The sequence below is a fragment of the Dermochelys coriacea genome, chromosome 2 (genome assembly GCF_009764565.3).
Source record: "Dermochelys coriacea isolate rDerCor1 chromosome 2, rDerCor1.pri.v4, whole genome shotgun sequence".
In the NCBI taxonomy this organism is placed as follows: Eukaryota; Metazoa; Chordata; order Testudines; family Dermochelyidae; genus Dermochelys; species Dermochelys coriacea.
In genome coordinates this window covers 238,028,732-238,047,192 of record NC_050069.1, presented here as the reverse complement: position 1 = coordinate 238,047,192, position 18,461 = coordinate 238,028,732, and the positions used below count along the sequence as shown (strand labels likewise).

The 18,461-nt window shown below is 40.1% G+C and overlaps 1 protein-coding gene across 2 annotated transcripts in view; it reads right to left on the bottom strand.

Annotated features, from left to right (window-relative positions):
* The window catches only part of YME1L1 (YME1 like 1 ATPase), a 40,481-nt gene extending 23,164 nt beyond the window's left edge, over positions 1-17,317 (bottom strand). The window contains exons 1-7 of one of the 2 annotated variants that reach the window (XM_038389707.2): positions 16,916-17,317; positions 9,961-10,092; positions 7,372-7,534; positions 3,216-3,314; positions 2,132-2,241; positions 795-945; positions 618-701 (exon numbers count right to left, since the gene is read on the bottom strand). In XM_038389707.2, the coding sequence (XP_038245635.1) occupies positions 618-701; positions 795-945; positions 2,132-2,241; positions 3,216-3,314; positions 7,372-7,534; positions 9,961-10,092; positions 16,916-16,948 (772 nt within the window). In that variant the 5' untranslated portion in view covers positions 16,949-17,317. Of the gene's footprint in view, positions 1-593; positions 702-794; positions 946-2,131; positions 2,242-3,215; positions 3,315-7,371; positions 7,535-9,960; positions 10,093-16,915 lie in introns of both variants that reach the window. The other variant, XM_038389706.2, reaches the window with a different exon arrangement.
* Between the last annotated feature and the right edge of the window lie 1,144 nt (positions 17,318-18,461).

Genomic DNA, 18,461 nt, shown 5'->3' with positions numbered 1-18,461 from the left:
TCTCCACAAAAAAAATATACATGGGTAGTTGTACAAGCTTCCCCCACAACGCCTCAACAATGAATCTCACCTCTGTTCCAAAGCGATCACCCCTAAGTATGGAACTGTAGTCCAATATTGACACATTCAGCCTTTGGCCATTCAGATGAGATAGTGAACAAGCATAAATTTATGATGGTGCTTTTGGCAATATAAGCACCTGTTCACTAGAAGCTAGGCGAGATCACATGAGAGCCACCAAATGGCAAGAAGTCTTTTTCTCACTACAGACCTGAATGAGAACAGATCGACCTAAATTCTGGGTCGCATTACTTATTCAACTCCCTCCACCCTCATTTACAAGAGTTTTATCAAGAAAGTCAAGAATTGACAGAGTATCAGAGTAAAAAAAAATTACTTTACACATTTGTAGTTATCTTTTGAAGTGCTGAATGCAAAAGCAATAAATATTGCTTAAATTCCTTTGGTATTTTGAAACCAATCACAATAAATAATCACAATACAAAGTACAATACACATTTTACTTAGTGTTCAACCTGAACACAAAGAAACTGAGTAAAGTGAAAGGTTAAAGGAATGAAAAGTTAACAAACCAGTATCAGAAAAGGAGCCTTTACCAGATAAAAATGGGGTTTTTGACAAGCCATAAATACCAAGCAGTAACAAAACAAGGAGAAAAAGACGTGTTCGTCTTAAGGAATCTGTAAAAGAAAAAAAAATTTTTTTTTAAATAGGATGAAATAAACTACTTTCCAAAAAACAGAATGTGATGGTATTACGTTAAATTAGCTTACCATTTGTTCTTTGCGTCAGTGCCTGTGCTTTCAAAAAGCCCTCAGCAAAACCAGTTTTAAATGCATCTTGATGAGCTTCAGGTACATTTTTTGTTTTCACTAACTTGTCTAAGCTTTCAACATCAGATCCTCGGTCTCTCAAAAGGAGTCCCTAAACATACATTGCATACTAATATTACTTTGTATTCATTTTGATAGAGAGCCAGTTTTCATGCAGAGCAAAAACGATAATGAACTGGCTTCTTGACGTGTACGTTTTTCAATGAGGAACTGAGACATTAGCAATATTCATTTGTTTTCAGTTAACAAATGTTATACAGTAGAACCTCAGAGTTACAAACACCTTAGGAATGGAGGTTGTTTGTAACTCTGAAACGTTTGTAACTTGGAATAAAAATGTTATGGTTCTTCTTTCAAAAGTTTACAACTGAACATTGACTTAATACAGCTTTGAAACTTTACTATGCAGAAGAAAAATACTGCTTTTAACCATCTTGAAACAAGCACAGAAACAGGTTCCTTACCTTGTCAAATTTTTTTTTTTTAAATCTTCCCCCCCCCCCTCTTTTTTTTAGTAGTTTGCATTTAACACAATACTGTATTTGGGAGGTTTTGTTTTTGTTTTCGTTTTTGTGTCTCTGCTGCCTGCTTGCATACTTCTGGTTCCAAATGAGGTGTGCAGTTGACTGGTCAGTTCATAACTCTGGTGTTTGTAAATCTGAGGTTCTACTATACTGGGCATCCATGACAGAGCAGCTATTCCAACAACAAAATTTACTGGCTACTCCAAGATCTGTGTCACTGGGTTTACCGCATTAGATTTCTGCAAGTTAGCTTTAACTCAGGAAGACACCTCCTGTTCAGGTAAGCACGCTATAACGAGAAAAAGACATCAGCCACCAAAGTAGCTATTCTTAAAGCAGTAGCCAAGTTACAACTGCTATAGTACAAAAAAAGCACCATTTATAAGTGAAACCACTCACTGAACTTCTACAGTTAGGAGTGCTTCACTGGTCTCCAAGAATATTTTGTAATTTATTTTAAAAATAAAGTCAGAAGCAAAATATTTTATTTTGGAATTAAAAATGTACTCTTCTAGGTTTTCAACCTGCTGTCATTACAAGAATTAATGGATTTGGGGATCCTTATATCAGCAATAGTAAAGCAAGTCCTGGGTGCAGGATTAAGGAGGTGGAAATGGAATCCTTCCAATTCATTCAAGTTATAAGATCTAGGAAGATTTTCCTTTCAATCAATCAGTAATGAAATGTCATGACTTAAGTCTTCAATTTCTTCACAGTAGTCATGATCTCAAAAATGTAGTTCTTTGTACTTGCCTTTACAAATGAAGGGGATACATTTTCTGTTTCTGCAAATCGTTCAGATGTCGACTGCAGACGTCTTGCTCTTGATTTCAAAGTCTTAAAACCCCGAGACTGTATGAAAACTTAAACAAAAACACTTTCCTTTAACATCATACTTCCTCTTTAAGCAGAGGAGGAATAAGGTTTGTCAAACAAATCAAGGTTATACTATATTTGTAGGTTCTTCCTCTGTCTTATTTCTCCAAAGCCTCTTACAAATGATACTCCTTGTGACCTAGCACCTTTAGTATAGTCGCTTATATATTTATTGCATAAATAATAAAAAGAATAAATCACTAGTCATTTCAATTCGTCTTAAAGTTTTATCTGAGCCTTGGAATGGCTTCAGTCACTCCAAAAAGCTTCTTGCAACACAAGTTCCCCAATTAATACTAAAATCGTTCTGAATCCCTCAGCATACTTAATGAAATGAACTGCAATCCTAATACAAAACCAAAGGAGAGCGACAAGTTAAATCTTAAGAAAGTTCACTCGCACTAATGTCAGATTGAATTTACTTATTTGACTTAAAAGATGAGGAGGTATAGGTCCTCTTCTAACATGGGGGGGAGGGATAGCTCAATGGTTTGAGCATTGGCCTGTTAAACCGAGGGTTGTAAGTTCAATCCTCAAGGGGGCCATTTAGGGATCTGGGCAAAAATTGGGGATTGGCCCTGCTTTGAGCAGGGGGTTGGACTAGATGATCTCCTGAGGTCCCTTCCAACCCTGATATTCTATGATTCTATGTCTTAAGAATTTCACACCTTAAAGCAAGGTCTATTAATTATGCCATATTTATTGACTTTACCAAGAAACCATGTTTCTAAAGATCTCTTCTGATTTAACAGCCCAAAAACTCGTAAGAATAGAAGGCCCTTAACATGACTTTTTAAAAAAGTAAAGTACCAAAATCAAGTAAGTTTGCCAATATTTGCTGAATGCCCCTTGTTACTCAAACTAAGTAGAATTTCCCAGGGGGGGGAAAAAAAAAAAAAAAACCATGATGCAAGTTAAAAACAAATTAACTGATCACATGAGGTAGTTTCTTGCTTCATACCTGGCCAGTGCTGAAGGTCTGAACACACACTCTGGAGGGGACTAGGATGCTGTCCGTATAAGTAAGATGTGCGTAAAGTTCTAAAGACATCCATGAAACCTAGAAAAAAAAGATTCAACAACATAAGCATGATTTCCATTTTAGGTACATGATATTTTACACTAGACATTTTACTTAGACTAAGTTATTCTTAATTATGTTGAATCCAAATATCTACTTTATTTATATCTGGTCACTTGAAGTTCCAGCACAGAATAATAAAGAAACCATTACTAACAACATATAGTGGGAATTATTGAATTTCCTCATTTTGGACACACTCTCACTACGCTAGAATCCTTTTAATTAGAATTTCCAGGTGAAAACAAATATTCCAGCTAAGACTTGGGATCCTGAAACTGCATATGAAAATCCCAGTTAACTGGACTCTCACAGGATTTCTGTATTGAGACTCATTTCATGAACGGATTTAAAAATAAGGTATGTACAAAGCACTAAGAGATTTTAAGATGACATTAAGGTACATTTGATTTGTTTAATAGTTGCAATATAGCACAGAGGCAACAAGAAGAGGAAAAGGGACAACACAGCAGGAAACGCGTCAGCAAATACCATTTCAAAAATGTTAGCTATTGTGAATAGATAGCATACCACAAGTATGCCATATATCCATTGTTCAAAATAGCGCTACTCAGATTGAGGTTCACGAGCCACAAGTGACTAATGTGTTTTCTGCCACTCTTTTCAACACATGACTTTAAAACAATGTGTGATTTAATTATTAACCAATCAGGATGTTTTTACTATATTATTAACCAATAAAATAATACTTGGTCAGTCATTTTGCTGTGAGAATTTTACATATATATAAAAATATATAGTAAATAAAACAATGAATTCACACTACTGTGGCTCTTTGCGGTAGCGCTGAACACTAATTGCTTCTGAACCACTGAGATCTGAGTATCGTGGGTTTAGTGTCATTGAAATGCATTGTACTGCTAAGAAACTGATTTCAACATCTCCATTAGGCAGGCTTCAAAGGTGGCACAGATATGGGCCACAAAATGATGATTCAGGGGACCATATATAATTTGTAAGCACATGTTCAAAGAAGATATTTATATAAATTGGTTAAATCTAAGGCTTATTCTGGGCCATCTTCTTAAATGTAACTAAAGGGTATATTAAATTCAAAAAACACTTACATTAATGAAACATTAAGGTAACATTTTAAATGCTCAAAAGCCTGGAAACGCAAAAGTTAGAGTTAAATGTACAACCTTAATTGTGCACCCTTGTATGTATGCATGTATTACTATACAATCTTTAATTATGAGCACATATTCTTCAAATAATAAACCATTTCCCACATCTTTATATACAGATGTATTGCTAGATCTTTTTGGAGTATCAGCCTAATGTTCCTCCATAATATCCAACAGTATAAGTTATACCAAAAAGTATAAATGAAGTTGTAATAAGATGTAAGAGTAACGGCAAAAAGTAACTGGCATCCTGCATAAGTGTTTACAATTGTGGAACTTTCAAAGCTCGTTGTCAGCAGTGCTTCATTAACACAGCTAAATTAAACACACACTCTGGTAAAGAAATTACATCTAAAACTCAGGAAAAGTTTTGTAATACTTATGCTGATTCCATCTAATTCTCAATTTTGGTATCCAAAACCCTTAGGCAACTTTACAAATCTTAGCCTTAAAGTTTAAGAAATAAGTAAGGATAAATCACTAAAAAGCTAACTAAACTTCTACATAAGATAGTAAAATATTTCATCTTGAATATTGGTGGTTTATTTCAATGACATAAGAACATGCTGTTAAACAGAACTTCTACAAGAAAATAAAATAAAAAAAATATATTCTGCTTTTAGCTGTTACAATGAGCTTGGTTCAGGACTGAAGCAGTTTCTACCATTCTAAGATTTCTTTCCCCTACACTGGAGTTTTAGCAGCTCTTCAACCTGTGGCAGGGCTCCTCTCCCACCAATAGCTCTACCCAGGGCACGTCTACACTATAAACTTAAGTTGACCTTTGTTAAATAAACTTACAGCCACCGCAACTGCAGTGGTTCATGTCCACACTGCCCTTCTGTCAGTGGTGCATGTCCTGGAGCACTTCCACCAACTTAAGAGGAGCAATGTGAGGAGGTGAGAGCCAGGGCTCTCACCTCCGCACACAGCTCCCTGCCAGGAGCCCAGCTCCTCCCTACCCCTGCTGGAAATGGGGAAGCCACACTGGGCTTCTCAGCTTCCTGCTGGGAGCCAGGCAGCTGCACTGCGCTGCAGCCACGCTCCCAGTGGGCAGCAGGGAGTCAAAAGCCCAGGGGGCAGCCCAGATGTGAGCATGGAGCTATGCACCTGGGCAGTAGCCCAGCAGGGTGTGGGGAGCCAGGACCGCAGGGCTCCCTGTGGGGAGCCTGGGCAGCAGCCTAAGCTGGAAGCCTGGGTGGCACCCTGGGTTGGAGCAGACTGGGCAGCAGCCCAGCTGGGGAGCTGGGAGCCGGCTTTCTTGTCAATTTCACAGCTCAAGCAGAGCCTTGAAACTGACAATGACTGCCAATAGATGTAAGTAATACAGCGTCTATAGGGACACTGCATCACCCTAACTACACCAACGTAAGCTCTACGCCTCTTGTGGAGGTGGAGGTACCATGTCAGCATACTAGAGCACTTACATCGGCAGGAGCAAGGCTGTAGTATGTACACTGACATAATTAGGTTGATGTAAGCTGCCTTACATCGACCTAATGCTGTAGTGCAAGACTAGGCCTCTGTCACCCTAAGTTAAAAGATCAATCTTATGAACTGGACTTTCACAGCTCTGAAGACTCCCAAAAACTTTTGTAATTCTCCCCTTTCAACCGGGGACTTGTCTCTGCAAGTTATTTCTCATATTTATACCCACTCAGGATGCAGTTCCTTTAGTACTTCTGTTCTGAGGCTAGCCTCAAGCTGATTTCCCTCTTCCTATTCTCCCAACTGCTATGCTGTGGAGGCAGCAATTTAGAGACCAGTTAATTGCTTCCTCTGCTAGTGCAATCAGGGCACTTCTACCAAGACCTTGCTTCTGCAGCAACATTTCTTTTGAATTTGGCAGAAGAGTCAAATGATAAGGCCATCATCAAAAAAAAAAATGGGGGTGGGGGGGTTTAAAAGACAGATTCTAGAGCCAGAAGGTACCACTAAGATCATCTAGTGTGAACTCCTGCATAAAACTGACCATAAAAATTCCCAAGTTCTTATATTATTTTCTGTATTGAAACAGTTAGCAACACATACTAACAGTGAAGCCAATCTGAATTCCTTTTCAACTCACATCAACATTTCTATATTTTAAAAGCTATAAAAATCCTTCAGAGAAAAGGGGAAGGATTTTATCTTGACTGACACATCATATGCAGATACACTCAGTTTCTCCTTCCATTCACTGAGTTTAAGGCTTTGTCTGCGCTAAAAGGGAAAGTCAATCTAAGCCACGCAGTTTGAGTTACTTGAATAGCGTAACTCAAATTGACATAGCTTAGATCCACTTACCACAGGATGCACACTATGCTGAGTCACTATGAGATGCTCTCTCACCGACTTCCCTTACTCTTCTCGATCTGGTGGAGTATCGGAGCCGACATCCGAGCGATTGGCGGTCAATTTAGTGGGTCTTCACTAAACCTGCTAAATTGAATCAATCGCCGCAGCCCTGATGCCAGGCTGTAGTGTAGACAAGCCCTAACTGGTAACTGAAACTAGCAGCTCAGTCCTGCCATGAGATAAGAGGGTTGCATTTGCATCAATGATAAGTTGATAAAATTAGCTACTACAGCTGAGCTGAATATCAGACTGAAGAAAAAACTGAACTCTAAAATAACTAAGTCTCACAATCTGACTAAAACACTGAGCATGACTGGAAACACACTACAAGGTATTCAAAAACTCAGAGGAAAACTCTACAAATTATCTGTATAGCAAATGACACTGGTATTCTGTTTTTTCCTATGGACAGCTCCAGTAGATTGTGGTTTAAAACAAACCAAGTAATTGTATAAAATAATGACCTATGGCTTGATTTACAATGGTTTCAGCTTGAAAAATTTAAGTGTGACAGCTTTCACTGGTCCCATTTTTATTTCTGTTGAACATACCATGTTTATTTTCAAAGAAGGACTGTGCAGAGATATAGGATGTATTCCACTGGGAAGAGATTTTGTTTTCTGTACAATGGCCAGGAAGCAACCTGTTCACTAGTTCATCGAGCTGGCTAACTTTCAAGTCGGACAGTCCCAGGTCTCTCAGATTCAGAATAGGCTGTAAAGCAATAAGAGTAGTATTCAAATATTTAATAACATCAGGTCACCTCATTAAAAAAAAAAGTGCTAAGAAGGGATATTTTCACAGAATTATTGATACAGCTTCAGCTATCAGATTTTTAAAGAAAGAATTTTAAAATGAAAAACATTTTAGATGGAGAAAAATAGGAAGACTTAATTAAACTAAGAGAAAAATTAAACCAGTTATTGATATAAAATAAGCTTCTGTAATATGCCATCCTGTGTGTATTAATCATAGAGTGTGCTTGTTTGCTAATATATAGCCATTTGTCTGCTTAGTCCATGTTAAGAATATTCTCTTCATATTTGAAAGCAGAATAGATTGATTTAAGTCAAAGTGAATTAAATCATCAATTTTAGTCATGATTTAAGTCAGCAGTCAAGAAACCTTGATTTAAATTGTCAATTTTAAATCTTGTTTTGTATTTGTACTTCTCATTTTCATAAAGAAAAGTTAATTCTTATTAGTCGGTAATCATTAAAACATGTTAAACGGCAACCAGCTACAGCCTTAACACTAAATTGGGTGATACTTTTTGCTACCAGGACGATACACATCTGTACACCTTTAGGTAAGCAATTATATAGCTTAACATAAAAATTAAGAATGTGAATAATGTTAATGTTATGTTAAAAAAATGGTGAATGCCGCATTTCTAATTTATTGGATGATTGTTATCTTGCGATTTGTTTCAAGCTTTATTTGGATGGAAACCGGTATTCAATTAAATGCACACAAATAATATTTCAAAGTTGTTTTATTAGTTAAAAACAACTACCTTAGATATGCTGAATATATAGGAACAAAGTTTATCAAAACATGTTTTGCATTTAAAATTGACTGGTTTATTAAACAAAGTATTAGCTGTAATTAGTGAACTGATTGTTTCTGGTCACCATGTCCTTCAAGATTTTATAATTAGTAGATCTCATCCTCTCATGCATAGTTTTTATTTATAGATTGGAAGAGTAAAACAAGCTTTCCTGCTTTTTCAACTCCCAATTATTTTCTTAACTTTCAATGAATTAGTCATTGAACTGAACTTCTTGAATAAAACGTGCACGAAAATATTTTCTCTGCAATCACAAAAGAGGCTATTGCTGTCAAAAGCTGGTTTAGCACTTCAAACTCTGGCTCCAGGTGCTTACCAGTGATTTCCCATCAGTTCAGTAGTCTGACTTTAAAACTTTGGTAACCACATGTACTGCTTGCTTTTTTTTTAATCTAAAAATTTTTTAATATATTATAGTAAATTCAGCTAACGTAGATTGTCATAATTTCAAATTTAATGTTAAATAACTTTACATTTAAAAACAAAGATTCAATATAAATTAAAAAATCTGATTTTTATGATTTTTACAAAAATATCTATTTTTATTCATGTTTTGTACTATTGTTCTGGTTTGAGTAGACAGATGCATTATTTTCCTGCCCCTCTCATCATCCAGCATCTTTCTCATCTTTGAGATGTTGCTATTCTGTCAGAGAGAAGAAAAATCCCCCAAGAATGTGCAACAGCAGCTATCCACTAGTTAAAATGACTGAGGCGCAGAATCTTCTGCCATTTCTGGCTTTTTTGCCAGTCTTCTTTTTTGGGGGGGAAGGGGGGGAGTGGTGGGTGAGAAATTGAGGAAATGTGGATATTGGATATTTCACAGTGGTTTTAAAAAATTACAGCAACTGTAAAATTGTAGAAACCCAGATAAACAAGCTCTGATCCCAGTTTTGTATAATCACACCGAAGGGAAAGGGATTTTGTATTCATGGCTCAACCACAAGGAGTCATGCCAGTGTTGGCAGTCAACGTACATATTACAAACTAGAATTTGGCTCTTTGCCTCATTTGTGCCTATTTGGGAGGGGGGAGGAGAGAAACCTTATCCTATCAATCAAAATATTTACCCTTTTGTATGAGTAAAATGTTTCACTTGTTTTCTTATTAATTATGCATAAGCCAGTTAATATGACAAAACTGGAATTGCATAACAGATCTTACACTAGCATCAGCTCAAAACCCATGATGTTCTACTTGGCAAAGCTGGATTCTTGATCAAGGCTGTCAAACATACATCCTATATGATGAACTCATGTAGCTCACACAAAACTTCCATACTCTACAGCAGTGGTGGGCAAACTTTTTGGCCTGAGGGCAACATCGGGGTTGCGAAACGGTATGGTGGGCTGGGTAGGGAAGGCTGTGCCTCTGCAAACAGCCTGGCCCCTACCCCGACTGGCCCCTTCAAAACCCCCGACCCATCCATCTCCCCCGTTATATCAAACATACTACACTAGCTGTAAGATAGCAAATTGTATGTAAATTTGACAATTTAAAAAAAAAGTGAAAAATCTTCAGACCTCATTTAAATGTAAATATAATCCCGTCTCTCTGAAATTCTTATTACCTCACTGCTTTGAGCATCATGTTCTGGGGCTGTATCCCTCTGTAGAGATTGAATAGATGCTGTGCTAACAGAAGTAACTGAGGTTTTTGGTGAATGGAAGGCATTGATGAGGTGACTCAGAGGAACTGTAACCTGGTAGAAAATAAAGATTAATGTAATCAATCACACTAACAGAATATAATGACATACATGAATTTTCTTTTCAGTATTTAAATACCTAAATACATCCCCATCTCAGATACTGTATCAAATGATGATATTATACAGTGCCTTCTAAGTGAAGTTCTCAACATGCTTTTTGAACTTTGCCTCTAAGGTACAAAGGGTAGATATCTCCATTTTACAGATGGAGACACAAAGAGTTAACGATCATCAGACAGTAAGCAAACAAGACAGATTAAGTCACACAGGTAGTCTACCAAAGTAGAAAACAGAACCCAGGTCGCACTGACGTACAAAACAACATGTTAGATACTCAAACACAAGAGATGGGGGGAAAAAGTCAACTTTTAAGCAAAGAATGGACAGCCTCAATTTGCACTTAAGCTACCCATTAGCCTTCTGTTAACTAAAAATTCAATTCTCACAAAATTTATCTTTTTATAAATTTCTTAACAATAGCAGATAAAGAAACTAACTATTGCAAAATGAATCATGTTTTGCCACTTTCATTATGATCCTGTCATTTGTTTGTTGTGTTAGTGATCAATATATAGCGTGAGATGCCATTGCAACCTCACCTGGGAGAGAATTGCCTAGGTATTATTGAAGCGCACTTAGAAGACATTAAAGAGGCCTTTTTAAGAAAAATGTTGACCTCTGATGCATTTTTGCAACTCTACTTATATCTTGGAGTTTATCCTTTCTGAAAAGTTTCTACAATTAGTGTGGGTCTCTCTTTAGAAGAAATATTTGTTAAAACATGCTGGTGTAACTTTTGCTACTATTAATACTTTTTTAGATAATTTACAAGTGTTTGTTTTCTAAACCCACTTTAAATCTACTTATATATTTAGAAGTCTTGGATTTAGACAACACCACAAAGATGATATAGGAAAGTGAAATGGTCTCCTAGTAAAGAACACAATGCCCTCTCCTAAACATCCATTTCTGCAGGATTCTCCCTAATTCTGCCCAAAATTAAGTGAGAGCAATTGCAATGCTTCTGTGGTTTCCAACTGCACAAATCAGTTTCTCTGAAGTCCTATTGTAGTTTAAGCTATGTTGTTAAGTTACTTAACTTCCCTAACCCTTTGGACCAATCTACACGATCACACCACACCACGTTATGGTCACAGAGTTCAGCCAAGTTTGATAGTTTGTTTATTCAATGTTTGAAGTATCCATACTACCAACTTCGCTGTTCAAAATTGTTATGTGGTTTCTTATAACTGTATCAGTGCATAGCCCACCAGCATACATACACAGATACCTAGGCAGGACGTGACCAATTAATGGCATATATCACTGGGACTAATATGCATGTAGGTACACCTGCTGCTAAGCTATACTAGTCCCAGTGGCCTAAGCCATTAATTGGTCCTGCCTTGCCTGAGGATCCATGCTGTGCCTTCACAAAAGTATAGGTAAGCATGATGGAAGAGGATAGGCAAGAGAGCTGGGAGAGAATATGACAAGTACTGCCATATCTAGGTGGCAGTGCCCCAGGAAATAAGTAGTTCACAGTAAGTTGTCAGAAGAGAAAGCAACTGCCAGGTTAAAAAAAATTATACTTCCGATTTTTTCCCCAGTATTATTATATCTTCAAAGATTAGTGTAATTGAAAAAAATCAGAGAAAAAATATTCTTTGGTTTCATTAAACAGCACTTTGACTGAGGACAGAATGAAATTTACTTTATACATTCTCCTGTTTGAGAGAGTCTTTCACATGCAGCAGAGCAAAGACATTTGAAAAGTAAATGTGATTACAGAACCATAAAAAAAAAGCAAAGGAACCTAGAGACAAGAGAAATAAATGAACCTATTTTAAAAAGGACTAGATTTCAAGTTAAGTGTCCATTTAAATATTTAAGAGATTTATTCATTTAGCTGCGGTTGTCCAGGCTCCACAATGCATTGGTTCATCTTGTAAACAGGATCAGTGTGGTTTCTATCACGCTAGAGCAGGTGTCCGCTAAACCAGGATTTGGAAGAAGCTGATTTCTCAAACAGAATCCCACAGCACAACCAGTTTCCAACTATGTATTATATGGTAAAAGTGTAATGCTTGTCTAATGGAATGTATGGAGGACACAAATAGTGAGGAGACTAGAGTGCCACAAAAGGATAATCTAGATACTTTATTTGCTTAGAGAAAGAGTTCAACTTTGCCTAATAAATATGTGCATTTATCTGAAATTTCGCTACAGTTTTAGATTTCACTGGTGTTCTACCTTCCATTTTCTCTTTCAGAACTTAATTGTCCAGGAGATCCTGCTTAGGTAGCTTGCTTATAAGTGGGCTAAGTCTGAGCAATACAAAGTATATGTGCATCAACTGACTGGTTTAAACAAAAGTATTAATTTGTAAACTGGTAATCTATATAATAATGATTCTCTCCCTATTTGCTTCTCTTGCTGGACCAGAAATTTGGCCAGAATGCTGCATGTTCAACGTTTTACAGATGTAGTTGACATATTTTAAACGTAAATTTTTATTTCTTTATAATGCACTGCGCTAGTCTTATTAGTCAATTGTTTTCCCACCGAGCTGAGACCAGCCAAGTGATGCTTTGGTAGCTCCCAGGCTTGCTAAAACTGGGAACGAGTATACCTAAAATCAGCAAAGTAAAGGATGAGGGAGAGGATCCCGGGAAAAGCTGAGGCCAGCTAAACAACACCCTTGGGGAGAAAAAGTTTTAATCCTGAAGAAACCAAAGAGGCCACTAGAGAAGTGCCAGTATGATGTACAATCTAGTACTAGCTCAACTGAACCAGGGATGGGATATTTAAAAAGTCACACAAACAAAAGCTGAGGGCAGACCCAAGCCTGAGAGTTTTTAGAGAGCCTTACACATTGTACTTCCAACACAACTGACATTTTCTGTTTGGTTTAATCTTAAAATCTCTACTCTTACATTCTGTGTGAATAGGACAAATAATCATGTCAGTATTATTGGCTACAAACATTTGTTACAAAAGTACTTCTTCTCTACGTAAACTGGGAAAGTGTTATAACTACGTTAGTAAGCCATATTGTAGCCCAAGCAAGAAAAAATTAATAGTGCAACACCCATGCATTTAACCAGGGCAGGGAACTGGGCCTAACTGGGAAGGGAATAAGGAATGCTAAGGGACAAGACATGTGTAGACTCTATTATACTGTATCAGAGTCTAGAATGTAAAAGGCAGTAAGCTGCACATTTATCAGAAGCTTAGGCGTTGTCAGAAGCTGAGATCCAATCAAGGATGACTGTGTATTTATATGGCCTCCGATTTCTGTGGCATACAAGCACCCCACAATTTTTAATATACAACACAACACCCATGTAGGCAAGGCTGTGCTAATGTCCCCATTTTGCAAATGCCAAAATCAGGCACAGAGAAACTGACTTTTCAAGAAGAAAAGGAGTACTTGTGGCACCTTAGAGACTAACAAATTTATTAGAGCATAAGCTTTCGTGAGCTACAGCTCACTTCATCGGATGCATTTGGTGGAAAAAACAGAGGGGAGATTTATATACACACACAGAGAACATGAAACAATGGGTTTATCACACACATTGTAAGGAGAGTGTTTCAGAGTAGCAGCCGTGTTAGTCTGTATTCGCAAAAAGAAAAGCAGTACTTATGGCACCTTAGAGACTAACAAATTTATTAGAGCATAAGCTTTCGTGAGCTACAGCTCACTTCATCGGATGCATCCGATGAAGTGAGCTGTAGCTCACGAAAGCTTATGCTCTAATAAATTTGTTAGTCTCTAAGGTGCCACAAGTACTGCTTTTTCTTTTTGTAAGGAGAGTGATCACTTAAGATAAGCAATCACCAGCAGCAGGGGGGGGGGAAAAGGAGGAAAACCTTTCATGGTGACAAGCAAGGTAGGCTATTTCCAGCAGTTAACAAGAATATCTGAGGAACAGTGGGGGGTGGGGTGGGGTGGGGGGAGAAATAACATGGGGAAATAGTTTTACTTTGTGTAATGACTTATCCATTCCCAGTCTCTATTCAAGCCTCAGTTAATTGTATACAGTTTGCAAATTAATTCCAATTCAGCAGTCTCTCGTTGGAGTCTGTTTTTGAAGCTTTTTTGTTGAAGGATAGCCACTCTTAGGTCTGTAATCGAGTGACCAGAGAGATTGAAGTGTCCTCCAAATGGTTTTTGAATGTTACAATTCTTGACGTCTGATTTGTGTCCATTCATTCTTTTACGTAGAGACTGTCCAGTTTGGCCAATGTACATGGCAGAGGGGCATTGCTGGCACATGATGGCATATATCACATTGGTAGATGCACAGGTGAACGAGCCTCTGATAGTGTGGCTGATGAGATTAGGCCCTATGATGGTATCCCCTGAATAGATATGTGGACAGAGTTGGCAACGGGCTTTGTTGCAAGGATAGGTTCCTGGGTTACTGGTTCTGTTGTGTGGTTGCTGGTGAGTATTTGCTTCAGATTGGGGGGCTGTCTGTAAGCAAGGACTGGCCTGTCTCCCAAGATCTGTGAGAGTGATGGGTCGTCCTTCAGGATAGGTTGTAGATCCTTGATGATACGTTGGAGAGGTTTTAGTTGGGGGCTGAAGGTGATGGCTAGTGGCGTTCTGTTATTTTCTTTGTTGGGCCTGTCCTGTAATAGGTGACTTCTGGGTACTCTTCTGGCTCTGTCAATCTGTTTCTTCACTTCAGCAAGTGGGTATTGTAGGAATGCATGATAGAGATCTTGTAGGTGTTTGTCTGAGGGGTTGGAGCAAATGCGGTTATATCGTAGAGCTTGGCTGTAGACAATGGATCATGTGGTATGATCTGGATGAAAGCTAGAGGCATGTAGGTAGGAATAACACTCAGTAGGTTTCTGATATAGGGTGGTGTTTATGTGACCATCGCTTATTAGCACCGTAGTGTCCAGGAAGTGGATCTCTTGTGTGGACTGGTCCAGGCTGAGGTTGATGGTGGGATGGAAATTGTTGAAATCATGGTGGAATTCCTCAAGGGCTTCTTTTCCATGGGTCCAGATGATAAAGATGTCATCAATGTAGCGCAAGTAGAGTAGGGGCATTAGGGGACGAGAGCTGAGGAAGCGTTGTTCTAAGTCAGCCATAAAAATGTTGGCATACTGTGGGGCCATGCGGATACCCATCGCAGTGCCGCTTATTTGAAGGTATACATTGTCCCCAAATGTGAAATAGTTATGGGTGAGGACAAAATCAGAAAGTTCAGCCACCAGGTTAGCCGTGACATTATCGGGGATACTGTTCCTGACGGCTTGTAGTCCATCTTTGTGTGGAATGTTGGTGTAGAGGGCTTCTACATCCATAGTGGCTAGGATGGTGTTTTTAGGAAGATCACTAATGGATCTTCACATTTCAAATTCAATTTTGGATATTCAAAAACCAGTTGGAGGACACTTCAATTTCTCTGGTCACTCGATTACAGACCTAAGAGTGGCTATCCTTCAACAAAAAAGCTTCAAAAACAGACTCCAACGAGAGACTGCTGAATTGGAATTAATTTGCAAACTGTATACAATTAACTGAGGCTTGAATAGAGACTGGGAATGGATGAGTCATTACACAAAGTAAAACTATTTCCCCATAAAAAGAAAAGGAGTACTTGTGGCACCTTAGAGACTAACAAATTTATTAGAGCATAAGCTTTCGTGAGCTACAGCTCATTTCATCGGATGCATCCGATGAAAGCTTATGCTCTAATAAATTTGTTAGTCTGTAAGGTGCCACAAGTACTCTTTTTCTTTTTGCGAATACAGACTAACACGGCTGCTACTCTGAAACCTATTTCCCCATGTTATTTCTCTCCCCCACCCCACCCCCCACTGTTCCTCAGATATTCTTGTTAACTGCTGGAAATAGCCTACCTTGCTTGTCACCATGAAAGGTTTTCCTCCTTTCCTGCCCCGCTGCTGGTGATGGCTTATCTTAAGTGATCACTCTCCTTACAGTGTGTATGATAAACCCATTGTTTCATGTTCTCTGTGTGTGTATATCAATATCCCCTCTGTTTTTTCCACCAAATGCATCCGATGAAGTGAGCTGTAGCTCACGAAAGCTTATGCTCTAATAAATTCGTTAGTCTCTAAGGTGCCACAAGTACTCCTTTTCTTTTTGCGAATACAGACTAACACAGCTGCTACTCTGAAACCTGACTTTTCAAGGTTGCTCAAAAGTCTGTGACCAAGCAGGGATTTGACCCGAAGTTTCCCAGGCTAGCACTCTAACCACTGTGCTAGTCTATTGTATTACACACCTCCTTCCTCCCACCGTTGACACATGAAGTGACAAAGCCCAGGAAGTGTCACAATCTCCTTTGTCAGCTCAGAAAGGAGAGCGAGAAACTCCCTAGCCGAGGCACGGGAGGGGAAGGGGGGACTCGGAAAAGAAGATGGGGAACCCGCTCTCCACTCAGGACCGGGTCGGGGTATCGGAGTATTTCCTGCTAACTTCCCCCGTGCAGGTGTCTGTCAGGAGACAACGTCAGTGGCCAGATCTCACCTTTGGGAGCCAACCCGCCAGCTTCTCAGAATCCCTCCCTGAAGCAGCAGCAATCGCCCTCTCGCCCGCCCCCTACCCCAGACTGGCCTCTCTGGCAAGTTGCAACCCGACCCCCGGCGACTTTCTGGGGCGGAGTCTCAGCGCGACGGCTCCGACACAACGGGCGGGAGCTGTCCAGCCGACCCATTCCCTCTCAGTAGTACCGCGGGAGAGGAGGGGAGGGGAGGGGAGGAGAGGGGGCCGCCCCCCTACTCCCCCGTATCCCGAGTCTCACCCGCGCGCCACCACTCTCACCTGGGGCTGCACGGTGGTAGAGAAGGAAAACATCCTCCCCTCTATGAGGGCGGCGGCGGCGACTCCCCCTTCTCCCGCGCCGGGAGCGGCGATCTACACGCCCCGCGGTCTTCGCCTCTCACTCCCTCTGTCCACGGCCGCCGGGAGAAGCAGCGTTCAGCTGCTCCACTCCCATGGAAAATGGCCGCCTCCTCCGGCCGGCAACGACTAGGCCAACTACAACTGTGCCGGAAACGGAGGGGGCAGCATACCGCTTCCGGGTCATACTCCCTGCCTGTCCGGCCACCTCCCCTTCCGCCCCCTCGACAACCGGACACCTTAGCAACCAATGTGTGTCATGCGCGCACGCCAGCCGCTTCCTACTACGCTCTTCCGCACGGGAGCAAACCATTCCTTCCGCCTGACGGGGGAGGGCATAGGGCCGAACCATTTCCGGGGCGGGGGTGCAGCTGTGTGAGTTGCGTGCATCAGCTGCTGTGTCCAGCTGGTCGCAGGCCGAGGTCGTCATTTCGGAAACAGAGAGCCGGGGTGCAGATAAAACGGGCCTCCTTTTGAGCAGCCCCTGCTTTTTGCAGAACCTAACTAATATGACAGGTTTCAGAGTAGCAGCCGTGTTAGTCTGTATTCGCAAAAAGAAAAAGGAGTACCTGTGGCACCTTAGAGACTAACAAATTTATTAGAGCATAAGCTTTCGTGAGCTGTAGCTCACGAAAGCTTATGCTCTAATAAATTTGTTAGTCTCTAAGGTGCCACCAAGTACTGCTTTTCTTCTAACTAATATGGAATAGGAAAATCAAAGTGCAGCCCCCACCCACCTATCTCCAGTCACCACATCACTCTACTGATCCATCGCACTAGGGCCCCAGCAGGTGCTCTCAGGGTCAGCAAACATCCTGCCACTCTGGGCCCTGATCCTGCAAATACTTATGCATGTACTTTACTCTCATCAGTAGTTTAATCGAAATCAGTGGGACTACTCATGATCCTAAAGTTAAAGGTGCTCAGAAGTTTAAAAGTCCCCTAAAGTTAAATGGGACTCTGTGCAGATCCCCAAGAAGGTCTGGAAAAAGAGGTGGCAAACCTAGTAGCACCACTGCCTCCTTTACCTTAAATTTAGGAGATTACAGCTGACCACATAGCTAATATGGTCCTGGAGACTGCAGAGCCAACTATATACTGTTTCCCTTCTGGATCCCACTGGCCTGGCCAACAGGCATTGCTGAAGCATCTGCCAAGTTTCCAGGGTAACGTGCAGGCATTGTAACTCTAGACCATCAAGCAGAAGGCTACTTTGCCCAAGTCTTGAAAACATTTCTCTAGTTTTGTGGGATAGAATGGAGCTGCTCCCCTCCTTTGCTCCCTGCGCAAGCATGACGTAGTGCGGATTTTCCCTCATTATGTTGTACGTGAGCCTTACTGTTTTGCATGAATGCTGTGTGTGCCTCAGTTTCCCTGTGTAGGGAATGTCTAGGTGGTGGAAATAAGGGTGTGTGACTTGTGGTGGCTGCTCCAGCTGCCTGCATAAATGCTATGGCTACCCCTTCAT